The sequence below is a fragment of the Trachemys scripta genome, chromosome 1 (genome assembly GCF_013100865.1).
Source record: "Trachemys scripta elegans isolate TJP31775 chromosome 1, CAS_Tse_1.0, whole genome shotgun sequence".
Classification (NCBI taxonomy): domain Eukaryota; kingdom Metazoa; phylum Chordata; order Testudines; family Emydidae; genus Trachemys; species Trachemys scripta.
Window position 1 is genome coordinate 331247048 of NC_048298.1, and position 16208 is coordinate 331263255.

The 16208-nt window shown below is 46.0% G+C and overlaps 1 protein-coding gene and 1 long non-coding RNA gene across 3 annotated transcripts in view; both read right to left on the minus strand.

Annotated features, from left to right (window-relative positions):
• XRRA1 (X-ray radiation resistance associated 1) overlaps positions 1-16208 on the minus strand; it is a 48083-nt gene that overhangs the window by 12123 nt on the left and 19752 nt on the right. For both annotated transcript variants that reach the window (XM_034759118.1, XM_034759117.1), the window contains exons 5-9: positions 13412-13509; positions 12113-12246; positions 6956-7060; positions 4450-4709; positions 2806-2846 (exon numbers count right to left, since the gene is read on the minus strand). In XM_034759118.1, the coding sequence (XP_034615009.1) occupies positions 2806-2846; positions 4450-4709; positions 6956-7060; positions 12113-12246; positions 13412-13509 (638 nt within the window). The remainder of the gene's footprint in view (positions 1-2805; positions 2847-4449; positions 4710-6955; positions 7061-12112; positions 12247-13411; positions 13510-16208) is intronic.
• LOC117871287 lies at positions 5-2762 on the minus strand. The gene is made up of 3 exons (XR_004644195.1): positions 1226-2762; positions 1076-1077; positions 5-989 (listed from the first exon to the last, which is right to left on the minus strand). It is a non-coding gene; the product is annotated as an uncharacterized LOC117871287 (long non-coding RNA).

The following is a 16208-nucleotide window of genomic DNA, read 5'->3' on the forward strand; positions in this document are numbered from 1 at the left end:
CAGAAAGAGGGGGAATAGCGAGAGAGAGAGACAGACAGACAGAGCTGCCGCAGGGGAATCTCCAGGACATGGTGACATCTAAATCCAGTCCAGTTACCATAAAAAGTCCACACTCGCTGAAGACCAGCAAAGTACTCATGGAATGGAACCGAGTAGGAAAGAGAGAACGCACGAAGCCTAATGGTTACCACTGAGGACTAGGCCTCAGGACGCCTGGCTTCCATCCCCACACCTGCCATTGATTCACTGTGAGATCTTGGGCAAATCACTTAACCTCTCAGCGCCTCAGTTTCCCCATTTGTAACAGGTCAGGTGTGTTGCCGTTATTATATCTGCAAGGTTCATATTGGCCTGGCTCTAGGCAGCACAGCCAGCTGGTACTTTCCCCTGCTGATTGCATCTTCTGCTCCAGAATCTAAGTGTTCATTTAAAATAAATTAAAACTCTAACCTGATAGTTGTATTGAAAACCTTCAAGATAGGAACCAAACACGCCACTGCTGTGATCTCTGCTTGAGCCTACAGCTAGCCTGGAAACCAATAGCTATCAGAGGTGTGACCGGCCCTGTAACGGGTTTCACTCCCTGCTCTGACACCTCCTCATGGATTGGTGCCCCCTTCTGTCTGTCATTCGCACGCCCCACAGGCTCTCCAGGACTTGGGGTGCTCTCTGTGACTCAGCCTTCTGGCTACGTCATTATACAGTTTTCCCCTTCCAGGGTAGCCAAGTCCCACCCGACAATCTGCCCAGGGGCCGTCTCAGGCAGTGCTCTATAATTCCCAGTCTGTGCCCCTTCCCCAGTGGCAGGTAGGAGAACTGAGCCCGCCTGCTACTCCATGTTCCAGTTCAGGGACCCTAAAATCAGCAGCCAAGGTCTGCACAGTATCAATCCTCGCTGCTCTTTCCTCCTCTGCCTTCCACAGGCTATTTCTCCCCACAACTCCTCGGGATAAACCCCCTCCATCAGGGACAGAATACCAGGGTTTTTGCTCCTCACTGGGTTTCCTTCTACCCACCTCTCTGTGCTCAGAGAGCAACTGTAGACTCTTCCTGATGCCCCCCGTCTGCTCTCAACTTCTGGCTTTATCCAAGCCCAGCTTGCTCCTGCACCTCAATTAGTGCTTATCAATCATAATTAATAGAGATATCCTATCTCCTAGAACTGGAAGGGACCTTGAAAGGTCATCGAGTCCAGCCCCCTGCCTTCACTAGCAGGACTAAGTACTGATTTTTGCCCCAGCTCAAGCCAGACTCTCCCACAGGTGCGGCCTATAAGATGAATTGGGCCCTTCTGAGTCACTTGAACCCCTTCAGTGCTGTTGCAGGGTGAACACCCCATCTCAGACCCTTCTCCATCTCAAGGAGGTGTTAACCCTGAAGTCTACTGAGGATGGATTAAATCTCAATATTTTATCACTGTTGATGAGAGCTTGCCTGAAAGGAGAGTGGAATGATCATATTAGGAAAATCCGCCCCAACCACTGAATGGCACAACCGTTTTGGTGACAATACTAACTTTTTTTTCTCACTCACTGCTGTGTGTTTGTAAAGCCCGTTGAGACCTTTGCATGAAAGGCACTGCGTAAGTGCCTGGGAGTAGTAGAAATTAACAGAGAGTCTTTTCCTCAGAAAATGCTCCTGCTGGGATAGTTCATAGGACCAGGTGTGTTATTTAAACAGCAACAGAAATGTGCATTAAATCAGCTTTAAATGAAGACTAATCCATTACAGCCAGGGGAGCCGTGAGAGAACTTGCTTTTGCATGTTGCATTAATGCTGGAGTTTTGTGTGGAATTTTCTAGAATTTTCAAATACAAATGGGTAATGAACTGCCCCCTACTGGATGGAATCAGAACTACTCTCTCTCCTACGTGTGTGCGTGCACACGTGTGATTCCAAGCTCAAGCCGACATACTCATGCTAGCGCTAAGTGAGCTAGCATGCAAAAAATTGAGCGTTGCAGCAGTACAGCGAGTAGCAGGAAGGGTGAGCCATCCCAAATACATACCTGTCCATACTCAGGGCAGCTAGCCCCTCCCACTGCTCACACCACCGCAGCTACATTCTTTTTAGCGTGCTCGCTTGATCAGAGCTAGCGCGGGTATGGCTCCTCAAGATGGGAATTTCACCCCTACCTTGAAGCATAGATATAACCTGAGAGAGGGCGAAGCTGAGTTGTGGGTGCTTAGCGTCTCTGAAAATCTGGCCACTGATTTAAATGCCTAAATACAGATTTCAGAGCCTAACTTCAGGCACCCAATTGCCAAATTATGGCTTATGTCACCTGACCATGATCACAGAGTAATAAACTGGCAGTGGTAGGACAGAACTCTGGACTCCGCTCAACCTGACACTGAAACTGTTAGAACGCACTTCCACTCTGTGTAGGGAGCACTATACACCCAAATGGCATACAGGTTTATTTTAAACGTACACAGCAGATTTAAGAGCTGAAACATTCACAGGTTATGTGAAAATTAGCTGCACAAGACTCCAGGCTACGGCAGGCTACTGATCATAAATCATTCAGGCTGCTAAGGCCTTGGCATTCCCAGAAGGGCTTCTAAAGAATAAGGCAGAAAGAGGCTAATGCTCCTAAAGAGAAGACCCCGAGGAGGAGAACTTTGGAATGTCCATCCTAGACCATAATCTCATTGAAGATTTTTAAGAGCAGGTTGGACAAACACCTGTCAGGGATGGTCTAGATAATACTTAGTCCTGCCTTGAATGCAGGGGACTGGACTAGATGACCTCTCAAGGTCCCTTCCAGTCCTATGATTCTATAAGCCAGCAAATAATTCTTACCAGCAGTGGTGGTTCTCGAGACACCGAAGTGAAAACAACCTCTGTAATAAAACACAAACAAATCACGGGCTTCTAAATACCACTGCATGGGACTCTGACGGTCAGCTCTTTGGGGCAGGACCACCTTTTTGTTCTCTGTACAGTACCTAGCGCAATGGGGTCCTGGCTCAGTGCAAGGATCTTAAGGTTGAGAGTCATGAAGTTTGAAATTTCCCTCCACCGCAACCTTAAATGTGTGATAAATTAATTGTTAAAACCCCCTACAGCACTGTAAGTTTTTTATACAGAATTTTCATTACTCCAAGCAGCTTGTACTTTTATTGGTCCTTACTAGGAAAATGTTTCTTTTTCATTTTAAAAATGATTCACATACTTAGATGGAGTGAAATGTCAAATACATTTCAATTTCGTTTTTTAAGCAAATATCCATCTTGGATGCTGTGACAATACAAATGATAAATAAATCATAATGGAGCTGTGTTTTGTGTTGGCCCATCCCATAACTAGGTGAATCGGAAGGGATACATGCAGTGTCAGTCTGAGCCTGGAAGAGACCGTCTTCATGACGAACACAGCCTCTGGCTGAGTCTGCCAACAAGTAGAGCCATTAGTACTACTCAGGGCCTAATGGCAAAACATCCATTGATGTCAAGGGCGCAGGATCAGGGCCTCAACATACTGGGTGTGCTGGTTGCACTGTAATCCACTGGTGAAATCCTGGCCCAACTGAAGTGAATGGGAGCATAGGCGGCAAGTTATATGGGCCTGTGGTGCCTATGCTCCACCAATATTCAGGAAGGCGGGCCCAGCTCCACCAAAGTTTGGGCTTATATTTTCAGAGCTGTCCCGTCCATAGGGGCCCTGCGCGGTCCAGGGCGGCCTGGGGGGATAAAGGAGGGCCTGGCGCTGGCAGTAGCGAGCAACCCGGCCCCAGCGTGCCCCGCCCCTGCTCTCCCCCCACTCCACCTCTTCCCCCAAGCCCCCACCCTGCCTCTTCCAGCCCCTGCTCTGCCCCCATTCCACCCCTTCCCCCCAAGCCTCTGCCCCACCTCTTTCCAGCTTCCGCCCCCTCCCCTGAGTGATGGCAGGAGCTGGCGGGTCGGGCTGGGGCCGGGTGGCTTGCTGCTGCCGGCGCCAGGTTCCCCGCAACCTCCCCAGGCTGCCCTGGACTCTGCGTCCCCCTGAAGCACAGGACCCCACAAAGCGCAGGGCCCTGGCCAGTTGGCCCGATCCATCCTATGGACAGCATGGCTCTGCCTGGACCCGTTCTGGGCACCACCAAAAATTATACAAACCTGGCGCCCATGGGAGTTTTGCTGTTGATTTCAATGGGGCCAGGATTTCACCCCATATAGATGTTTAAGGCCACAAGGGACCTTGTCTGACCTCATAATGAAGGGCTGAATTACCAGTCTCTCCCCTCTTCCCCCATAACACACACACACACACACACACACACTATCCTCCATGGTATTGCTGTTTGAATCACGGCGTGCAGTTTCTGATACATGGCTCTGGAAAGGCTCAGCCGCGGATTAAGAAACCTGATCCTTCTCCCACTAAGATCAATGGCAACGTTCCCATTGATTTCAACAAGAAGAGGAGCAGGCCCTGAGAGCTGGGAATGAAAGGCGGAGCTGTTACCTGTCCTGTCTGGATCCTGGTGGTTTTGTAAAATTAAGTATTCCAGTTGCTCTTTCTCCGTCACCAGCTGGCCTTGCAGCCCTGCCCCGGCTTGCAGCGGCTGCTCGTGCTTCTGTCCGAATCTAGACGGAAAGCTGCATGGCTCTGCCTTGGTGCCCATCTTTGCCGATTGTGGGTGGAGGGAGAACTGGGAATTCTCCATTTGATGCAGGTAAGGAACCTCTGCAATCCCATTCTTGTCCAGGTTTAACTGCTTCAGGCTGATCAGAAGAGGAAGTGACCATGAAGCCTAATGAAAGTTACCATTGCACAATATGCAACAAAGCCCTGTTACTAGCACCCAGAGTGGGAAACTGTCCCTGAGCCTCCGTGGATGCTGTACTTCTCAAGAACAATGCAACATGAAGGTTTCAGAGAGAGCTGCTTCTCCCACAGCTCTTCATCTATGCTGAAATACGCTAAGGTAACAATCACAGGCCCGCTTGTGTAAGGTGCTGAGGGTAATTCCCTCCCACAGAAGTCTATGGGAGTTCTCAGCGTCTTGCAGGACTGGGCTCTGTAGCCTGAGTGACCCCACGTGTGTTCAGTTATTTGGGCTCAGGCAGGAAGACGGGCTGGCAGTTGGTTAAATCAGGAGGTGCTGATCCTGGGGTTTGGGTAATTGGGATCCTGCTGTAAGAATAGAACAGTGCTTTGTACCTCCATAGCAGCTTAAAATCATTGATGAATTTAACCTGTGAGGAAGGTACGCATGAGATCCCCAACTGACAGATGGGGAAGCTGAGGCCCAAGAGATTAACTGACTTGTTCAGGGTCACAAAGGAAATTTGTTGAAGAAACAGAAATAAAATCAAGGGCTCCTAATACCTAATCCCATGTCCCAACCCAGTCTGGCCGTCCACCTCTCTTCAGAACTTCACAGACAATATGAAATTCTACGCCAGGAATGTCTGCACTGAGGAAGAACAATAACATATGGAGCATCTCTTTGAATTCAGACCAAACCACCACCTCCAGGCCAGTTACAGTTCCAAAATGCTTGCAAAAAAATACAATCTAGTGATTGTCAGCAATAGGAATCAGAGAACATAAGAACGGCCATACTGGGTCAGACCAAAGATCCATCTAGCCCAATAGCCTGTCTTCCGACAGTGGCTATATTCTAGTCCCAACTCTGCCACTGACTGCCTGAGTGCTCTTGCATGAGACACTTCACCGCTTTGTGACTCAATTTCCCTTCCTGTAAAATGGGGATAACAACACTTAGCCAACTCACAGGGTGCTGTGGTGTCTGACTGGTGAATGTTTGCACAGGGCTTTCAGATCATTCAGTGTGACAGAAGTGCAGGGTATTATTATAAAATGCTCTCCTGCCAGCTCCCCTTGGCTTGTTCACGCACTCCTCACTGGAGCTGGGAGAGTTTTCAGGTTGATGGCAATTCCGAAAAATTGAAAAAAATTATTTCAGGTTGAACCAAAAACATTTTTTCTAATTTGCAGCAAATAAAAAAGTTAGGGGGAAAAAACTGCTTCAGGTCTAACCGAACATTTCATTTCAAACACTTCCAAACCAAGCCTTTCAATCTTGACCATGGTTTAAGGGTTTTGATTAAAAAAAAAAAAAAAAAACTAAAGGAAAGTTAGAAACAAAAAGTCATTTTGAAGCAAAAAATCAAAATGTTTCATCTTTAAAATGTCAAAGCAAAACGTTTCCATTTTTCTTTTTGGATTTTACTTTGTTTGGTTGTTTACGATTGAAACAATTCGGCAAAATGAACACAAATTTGTGCCCCAAATCTGCTTTTTTCATCAAAAAAAAGTTTCCGTTGAAAGATTTCACTCAGCTCTCCTCCTCCCTCCTGCTCCGCTGCATGCCCCCTACAAGCCCCGTCTCCCTTCAAAAACCTTCTCAAATCCTATTGTTCTATAACACACAGCATGTGTAAAGACCACACCAGTGTGTCCACGATTCTACTGTAGCAGGTGGCCCCCTCTTGGCGAGGGGTTGGGGCCTGATTCTGCACTGACTGATCTCCTCGACTCAGATGCCTCTAAAATGCAGTGCACTCCACTACTGGGCTGTATGAATAGCTAATGATTGTAAATCAAAGGGACTTTTCACACTGGCTCCCGTAACTCAGATGGACTGAAATAACCTCCTGGGCCCATCTGAGGCAGTTAAATCCACGGAAGGAAAATGGGAAGAGCAATCCTCTCCAATCCATCGTTTCTGAGCCTTGGGACATGAGCAGAAGCACTTGGCATGATTCTGAATTACGTCCCACCCATTTATTGTAGGGCAGCTAGGGGGACATTGTCACTTTGAGGCTGTTTTCATTGACCTACAGTTCCCAAGGTTACACAAAGTGGAAAGGAAAATACCCTAAATGAGTTACAAAGACTTTTTTTTTTTTTTAAGTTTCAATGTGTTACTAAGAGCAGCGAGCAGAGCCGGGCAGTGTGCCAAAAGAAGTTGTAAACATCTGCGGCATGATGGTTTCTTTACCTGCGGAGATTAGCCAGGCTTACAAAGACGCTCGGGTGAGAAAGATCATTGTCATCCAGCAACAAGACTTCTAGAGATGGAAACCTTAAACAACTTGGGCTGTCACTGCAAGTACAAAAGGGATCTCATTAATAAATCAAACAGGGGGAGAGAAGTCAAAACCACATTTTTCACTGCTGTGCAAGAAACAGATCTCCACTGGTTCAACTAGAGACATGAGCCTTGGTCTTTACACATTACCTTTTTTAAGTTCAGGCTCCATTAAGACTCCATTTTTAAATGGTTTATAAAGGGTTAATAAATTATTAATAGCTGTTTAAGTATGTTATGGGCAAGATTAGGTGGTTCTAAGCATGTTACTGGCATTTAGCTACATGAAGCATGTTTCTGGCATGGGTTACGTATGTTATAGGTAATTCTAAGCATGATACTGGCATGATTTAGAGGCGTTAAGTATATTTCTGGCATGGTTTAGCAATGTTAAAGATGGTTCTAAGCATGTTATTGGCAACAGTCCTCAAGAAGCAGATCCTGCTCCGATAGAAGACAATGGGAGTTTTGACATTGGCATCAAAGGAGCAGGATTGGGCCTAAGGGCCATACTCAGTCAAATTCCCATAGTCAGGATCACTGACTTCAATGGGAGTGCTGTCTGAGCAAGGCCTGAAGGCCTGATCCTGGGAGGAACTGATCACCCTAACTCCCATGACACTTCTGAGGTCAATGGGAGTTGGTGGAGCTTGGTACCCCTAACAATTAGACCTTCAGGTCTGGGCTCAGTAAGAGTCCGAAACCCTTATGGGTGGGAGTCACGCGCACCAGGAGAGCAGTCCCACTGATTTCAATGGCATTGTTCATGTGAGTGAGGTCTACCCACAGGAGCAAAGGCTTAGGGGGATGGGAATCTAAATCATTATGGTCAGTTACATGAAGTTCTCCCCGTGTGTTTGCTCTTTAAATCCAACCCTTCATTTTTACATATTTATTCTTTGCTTTTCCTTGTTCTGGACAGTGACGCTGACTACCTCGCCACCAAACAGGTACTGCATGCACTGCAGCAACGCACGCTTCCCTCTCACCACCCACTAATGTGCCTCACCCCCGACCTCAGGGACCCCCTCCAGGGCAAGAGAGGGGTCAGCAGGACGGATTGATTTCAACCACTTGTTTGAATCACAGTTTAAATTAGGGTGACCAGATGTCCTGATTTTATAGGGACAGTCCCAATTTTTGGGTCTTTTTCTTATATAGGCTCCTATTACCCCCCACCCCCGTCCCGATTTTTCACACTTGCTGTCTGGTCACCCTAGTTTAAATCAGCAGGCAGAAACCCTGGATTTAAACAACTGATTTTAATTATGTTTTCCATGTGTACGTTTAGATATTTTCCCAAGGAAAAGTTCAATCTCATTGGTTGTGATAACCATTAAAACATGTTAATTTGATTACTTACAGCTAAATATAACCTTTGCAATACAGATTTTACTTTTCTTTTGCTAACGAGCAGGATACACTACGACTTTAAGCAATCCTACAGCTCAACGTAGCATTTATTTACATTTGGAATATCTCCATTTTTTTATTGTCAGTAGTATTGCCAACCCCAAACATTCAAAAATAACGAGTCAGCCTCCCCCCATCACAAGAGTATCTTAAAAATCAAGAGATTTTAAAAATAAAATACAGGTTGGGTTCTGGATTTTGAGCTTTCACTTGGGTCACATTTTCATTCTCTGCAACCAGGAGGGCTAGCAACTTCTTTTCAGATGAAAGCTGAGATTCTCATATAATCACCTCTCTCCAAGAGCCCTGGGCTTTAAGTGAGACATCAGGAGAGTTGGCAAAAGTGTGCTAGAAAATGGTAATGATGTATTTCTTATTTACTAGATAATAATTCACTTTTTACTTGTATCAAGCTTCGTTTGGATGAAAATTGAAACTCAATTTCAAATATGCACAAAAACCGCATTTGTCAAGGTTGGGGCAGAGAGTTAGTAGTTGAATAAAACTATCGTATTTTTTCCCACACTTCCCAATTATTGAAATCTACTAATGACTAATGAATACACTACAAATATTAAAACAAAAGTATTTCTATTACATGGAATTTGGAAACTAAAAGTAACTAGGTAAAAGACTTTCTGCATACACACATATACACACACAGAAAGAGGAAAATACTGACATTTAGAAAAAAGAATATAAATGATCACTCCTTTGTAAAGGCTGAAAATGACTGTGATACTTAACTTAAAGCAGTATAGACTATTGTGCCGTATTTATAACGCTTTACCTAAAAAGTTAAAGAAGTTTCCGCCCTGATTGAGTATATCAAACAGCAGCCTTTAACTTTTTAGTCAAAGTTTATGAGGAGTGCTCAGTATGTTTGTTACATTTATTTACATGATGTGAATAGATTGTAGCAAGTTTAGGCCTTTATGTAGTTTATCATAAATTCAGATTTAAACAGAAAATTGTTAAATGTCTTAGCTTTTAAAAAGACAAAAATGATCAGGGAGAAGGCCCCTGAAGGAGGCTGTAGGAGGTTCTGGGCAGGCGGGCGAATAGGTGAGTGGTTTGCCAGCTGACGTCCCAAAACTGGAGAAGGCTCAAGGCAGCAGCAGAGGGAGTTGCCTGCTGACTTCCAAGTTGGGACCAAGGGCTAGATAGAGCTGAAGGCAGGGGAGTATCAAGGGGGCTTACCCACTGATGTCTCCACATTGGAACCAGAGAGGGCTGAGGGCCAGGGAAGCAGTGGAAGGGCCCAGCAGCTGACGGCCTTTCTGAGATGAGAGGTTAATGGAACTGGGGGAGGGATGGGTGGTTCCCTGGTGAGGATGAACTTCCAGCAGGGAGGCTGGGGAAAGGCCTGCTGGGAAAAGCAGCGCTACACTCCATCTGGAAGGGCTGCAGTAACTGTCCAGGCAAAAGGACAGGAGAGGACCAAAGAAGAACATGGATGTGGTGGAAGATGCCAGAGTGTGGTATATGCTACATTGATGTCCCAGATGCTGTAGGAATTTAAGGACTGGGGATGATAAATGGTCCATGTTTTGGGAGTTTTCTTACAGATTGTTTGCACTATGGTTTGGTAACAAACTAGTCCCAAGGAGGGGTATTATTGAGCCTGTTGTAGAGTCCAAAGGGGCTCAAGAGGTTAAGTGGGATGGTAATCACAGTATCAGGGTGCCCAGCCACACAGGGCCGGCTCCAGGCTCCAGCCGAGCAAGCTGGTGCTTGGGGCGGCAGATTGAACGGGGCGGCATTCCGCCCAATCCTAGGGCGGCACGGCCGCTTTTTTTGTTTGTTTTGTTCCGCTCCGGCCGCCCTGTAGGGGGGCGGAGGACGGGAGTGCCTTGCAGCAAGCCCGGCAGGGCAGTCCTCGTCCTTCCCTCCCCGCCAACCGGAGCGGAGCCCTCCCAGCAGGCGGCAGGAGGCGGCGCGGCGGGAGGGGCCGCATGGCAGCGCCCCGCTGTAGCCCTGGCCGCCCCCCTTCTCTCTCCCTCCCGCTCCCTCCCTCACCCCCCCGCTAGCTGGTCCCCCTGCACCCGCGCTCCAACCGCGCCGCAGGGTTTTTTTTTTTTTTGCTTTGCCGTTCTGGCCGCCCTGTTTTTTTTCTTTGTTTTGTTTTGTTTGGGGCGGCCAAAAAGCCAGAGCCGGCCCTGCAGCCACAAGGGGGCGCTCAGGGATGGGGGGGAATTGTTCACAGGCCAATTATTGCCAGTTATGGAGAAGACTCCTCCGACCACTCCAAACTGGAATGACATCACCAATCCATTTCACATGTAAGAACAGCTAGCTCTTACCATCAGTACATCGCAAAGCAGGTCAGTATCATTATCCCCATTTAACAGAGGGAGAAACTGAGGCACAGAAAGAGGATGTGACATGCCCCAAGGTCACTCAACAGCAGAGGTGGGAACAGAACCAAGGTCTCCCAAGTCTCACTCCAGTGCTCTATCCACTAGGCCACCACAGGGAACCAAACAGCTAGATGGTAACAACTTGGGGTAATTACCAACCTGGGCTGGATTCAAACCAGAGACATACAACTGACAGGCTCCTCTTAAGAGGTGTGGAGGACCTTTGACCTCAACGGGAGTTTAAGTGCTCAGAACTTCCCGGGAGACACCCAACAGTTTAGAGGGTTGGGCCCCTTTAAGTTACAGAGGAACCTGACACAGGAGGAGCTGTTGGAGTGCACAGATAAGATTCTGCAATACAAAGGTTCCCGGATTGGCCCTCTGCCTCTGCTCTGGGATATGAGACAGCAGCTGGGCGTGAAGTGGTAGGGGAGAGGGATGGGAGCAGGGCCTAGATTTCTAGGGGAAGCAGCTGTTAAAAAAACCCCAACCCTTGGGTGTTGAGGTGGATAGGAGGTTCTTCTCCCACCTTGATCACAGGACAGGTGGTGCCATGGTCCCCATGGGGCTGAAGTCAACGGGACCGATCACACGCTTATAGCTAAGCACATGCTTAAGTGCTTTGCTGAACTGTGTGCAGAGTGCTCAGCACCTTGTGTGCAAGCCTTTAGTAAGGGGGGCTCTGTCCTGCCCAATCACCCATGGGAGCAGGGTGACCAGACAGCAAGTGTGAAAAATCAGGACAGGGGGTGGAGGGTAATAGGCACCGATATTTAAAAAAGCCCTGAATATCGAGACTGTCCCTATAAAATTGGGACATCTGGTCACCCTACATAGGAGGGGGAGGGGAATATTTGGTCTCATGGGCATCTGACCGAGCTGGATTTTCCATGATAAACCTGTGGGCTTTTGGAATCTAACCTGCTGGCCAACTCCATATTTCCTGGGAGGGCGGGGGGGTCACACTCACTCTGCCATCAGCCATGAGGCTCTTTCAATGACGGATTTTTTTTACCCAGAAATAAAAAAAAACAGGTTTCAATTTTCAAGGTAAGAAATGCTCACTGTCAAGAAAAGCTCAATCCTTGGCCTGCCAGCCATGACAACAGCCGTCCAACAGTCACGTTAATGTAACTTGCTACATGAGCCTCACCTTACCCACAAGAGCATGGCTTTTAAACAGAACAGTGCCGTGGTTACATTTCAGAAAGACTGATAATGCACAGTGAGAGTCTGTCTTTTTATTCAGATCAAATGAATAATGCTTCATGATTCTCTCTCTTTCTGGACTTACTTCTCTGAGACTGCCAGGTCAGAAGGAAGAGATCTAAGTCCATTGGCTGTTAGGTGAAGAACCTTAAGTTGAGACAAAACTCCCAATCTCCGAACATCCTCAGGAGACAAATTGTTATAAGAAAGATCCAGTATCTAGGGGAAATGTAAAAGAAATTCCCAATGTAGCAAAAAACAAACACACTGGCTTCTGCTGGAACTATTTATGGTTTCTATATATACGGGAAATTAATAAATAATAATAAGTAAGTAATATTCAGTGAGGCCAGATCCTATGAGGTGATGGTGACACTCAACTTCCAGTGACTTCAGTAGGGGTGGAGGTTGCTCAGCCTTTGCAGGAAGAGCTCAGCATTGAGTCCTTGCTCAGATGCATCTGATACCTGTGACAACAGTTCAGGTGCGAGCAGGCAAATAGAAACTGTCAGGGAAGTGACTGAAAAAGGAAGACTTTGTGACAGAAGAGTTTTCAAGTCACTATTAGTAGAAATATTTTTATAATACCTTGCACTTCTGATGCACCTTCCCCTGGAGTGTCTCAAAGCACTTTCAAAATGATTCTGAGTGTGTGAAGTGTAAGCCTAGCTTGGCCTGCGAATGGAAGAGGTCTCGGGGGATTGGGAAACTGAGGCACAGAGCGGTTCCTTGACTCGCCCAAGGTCACACAGTATACCTCTGACAGGGCCAGGAATAAAACCTAGTCTCCTTGCTCCCAGTCCTGTGCTCTAAAGACTACACCGTGCTCCTTCCTCTAATCACAAACATACTTGGTTTAAAAGAACAGTTCTAAAGAATGTAGGTGTGTGGCTTTAGTTAAACACTGAAAAATTGTATCTAAAAATGACCTTTTCCCATAAAAGTATCAGAAAAATCTTTTCAATGTTCCTTATTCACAGTCTCTGAATGAAAGATGCCCAAAAATAGCCAGCCTGGGAATTCAAAGCAATTCTGAAGGCATCACCATCTCATCCCACTAATCTCCAACATGGGTATCCCATATGAAATATTGAGTAACAACTAGCCTATAGTTACATTCACTCTTGTCACCAATGGAGTATGTGAATCACATCTGTGCCCAAGGTGAAGAGATAAAAATCTCCTTATTGAATTCCTCATTATATTTTCTGCCCACATCTTCACCATTTTGCTCAGGTTTCCTTTACAATATCCACAATGAAATCTAAATACCCTGTTAAATAATGTTAACAACAAATATCAATAATGTTACACCTTGCTATGACAACTCTAAATGTGGGTGGGTAGAAGATGAGTTTGCTTTCCACCTTCCCTCTGATCTTACTTCCAAGTGCAGAAAGTCTCCAGCGCTGATTTTAAGATTTCTTAGTCCATTCAAGGAAAGTTCTAGTTCCCTTAGTCCAGAAAATGTACGAAATGCTTCTAAATGAATAAAAAGAGAAAAAGTCGTATGAGAAAATTGCGCTGAAAAAACAATTGACATCTTGCTGTGGAACCAGCCAAGGTACCCAGCTGGCAGGAGAGAGTAGGACCATGTTTTTCTCTCCTAGAAAAACAAATCAGATTTTATTTCTAATGATCATTTATATGGTTTTGTTTTGAAATTCTAGCCTTTAAAAAAAGAAAAAGAAAAAGAAAGGGGCCTAACAGAGCGAGGGGTCCAGCTCTCACTGAAAGGCAACGGAAAATGGACAGCTAACTCCCTCATGCTGCCTTGAAAATCTCTCATAAGTGAATTTAGTGTTGGTGAAAAGCACTGGCCCTTAAATCCTGAGAGGTGCGCAGAACCCACGCAACAATAGAAGGCCCACCCCCTCAGATGAGTGATGGGGCAGCACTTAGGGCTTAACTGAATATGGGGGACAAAAAAATGAACAAACAGGAATGGGGTGAAGAGGTACAACATGAGGGAACCACAAGGAGACGCCAAACAGAGAATCCTCTTGACAACCCAGGAGACCAAAGTCATCAGGTGCATCATGGTTAATGGCAGTGAAAGTCACACCGTGCTCAAGCCTGCCCTAGAGGGACCGACCACCTCTATGAGTTCAGTCTCCATTGCCATTCATTCTCTGGTCTCAGTACCAATTCTAGTGACTGTTTAATGGTGTGTAACCATGTCCATTAGGAACTGGACTGAGGCCATCAAAGTCACTTCATAGAAGGGCCAGTGAACAGCTATCAGACAGTAACAACTTTTAGTCACTACTGACCTGGTCAGCAGTCAACGTGAAAGACTCTATATCCTATTACTTACCCCTTGAGCTATACAGAGCTCCTTTTTGTAAAATGCTCAATGTTAATTTTCAGCATCGCTCCCCAGTCTTGAGCAAAACAAGCTGAAACAAAACACTGGCGCCATGAAAGTTGACTGCTAGCCCCTTTAAACAATAAAGAGCGGGAGTTTGGGCACCAAAACAATCTGTCCCACCAAGGATTAGGAGAGTCACTGGAATGCAGAGGTGGGGGGTTAATATTGTCTTTTTTTTTGTTAAGTAAAGAACTGAGACTGCAATTTGATTTTATGGTGAGTCCTGGGAATCTGGGATGGCCTCCACATGGGTCACAACTAGGACTCCAATCTTGCAATTAATAACACATGGAGTGTCACAGGCAGTCCTCCAGGTACTATCAATGATTGGATTGGGGCCTAAAGTGTTCGGGAACACTGGTCCACTTCCAACAAAATAATGCCAGCCATTGCTTCTCTTTCGATCCCCTCTCCTACTGGCCGTGTCAGGAGCAATCCTGCATATCCCTAAATATGCCTGCAAATGCAGCTCTCACTGCCTCGGCAACATTGACCATGTATGGACCTGTCTCGTTGCAGTCTTCATCCATGCCTCAAGGTTGCTTCTTACCTCGATGTCTGCAACTCCCTTCCCTGTAAATCTCCAACTCCCTACACTCCAGAATGTACAGAATACTGCTTCTTCTCTTCCCATGTATATAAGAAAGCATGACATCATCCCATCCTCAGATCATTCCAGTGGCTCCCAATATATTTCAGGATCCAGTTCACAGCCGCCATCTTTTTTTTTTTAAAACCCTGCATGAACTCCTACCATGCTGGGTGTTTAAACTCTTCTAGTGTGCTCCTTCACAGACCCCACCCATAAGCTGACATCTTCAATCCCTCAATGTTTTTGCCTGACCATCACTGTTGTCAGATTCCCACAGTTTTGTCACATTTAAAGGTATGTCTACAATGCAGAGACTATATCCGCATATCTAGGTTGGCATCGCTATGCCAACATTGCCCCATAGCACTGAAGCAGCCTGCACCCACTGAAGGGTTGTTTCTTTTTTGTCAAAGCAGGAACACCACCTCCCCAAATTACATTAGCTATGTCAACAGAAGCACTCTGGGCAGGGGTGGGTTTTTTCACACCCAACTGAGCTAGCTATGCTGATATATCTTTCAAGTGTAGACCAAGCCTTAGTCTTCCTCTGCATGCCAACCATCCATACTTCAATCCTTCCTGGCCTATCCTAGATATCCCCCCGTAAAGATGACCCACCAGCTGGATTACATGCCCCAGTGTTCTCTTGGGCTTATGCTATTGTAAAGCTAGTAAAGGTTAAATAGGTTCAATGGAAGATGGTCAGCTCACGGATCAAACCCAAGGCCCATCCAGTCCAATAGCCTGTCTCGGACAGTGGCCAGTGCCAGATGGTTCAGAGGAAGGAATAAGAGCCCCATAGTAGGCAGATGTGGAGCAATCTGTCCCCCACATTAGGTCTCATCCTGATCTCCAAGAGCAGAGACATGAGCTTAAATCTTGTAGCATGAGGTTTAATATCCCTTCCAAAATGTTGTAATTAATTATAACAACTCTGGAAATTCTTGATATTACTGACGAACACATTTGAAAGAAAATATAAACCACACCTCAACTCAACACAATCTCTACAATACATGATGGCCCAATATAATTTGCTGTTTTTCAAAGATGCAAGTCCGTTTCACACGTTTCCTGCTCTCTGATCTGCGTGTATCCTTGAACCACTGAAGGAAACATTTAGCTTAATTTTTTTATTCTCGACTAAAATTTGTTTCTTTTATTTTCTCCAAATTAATAACTGATCATACAGCACTAGGCTTGTGTTGGCTTGAAATA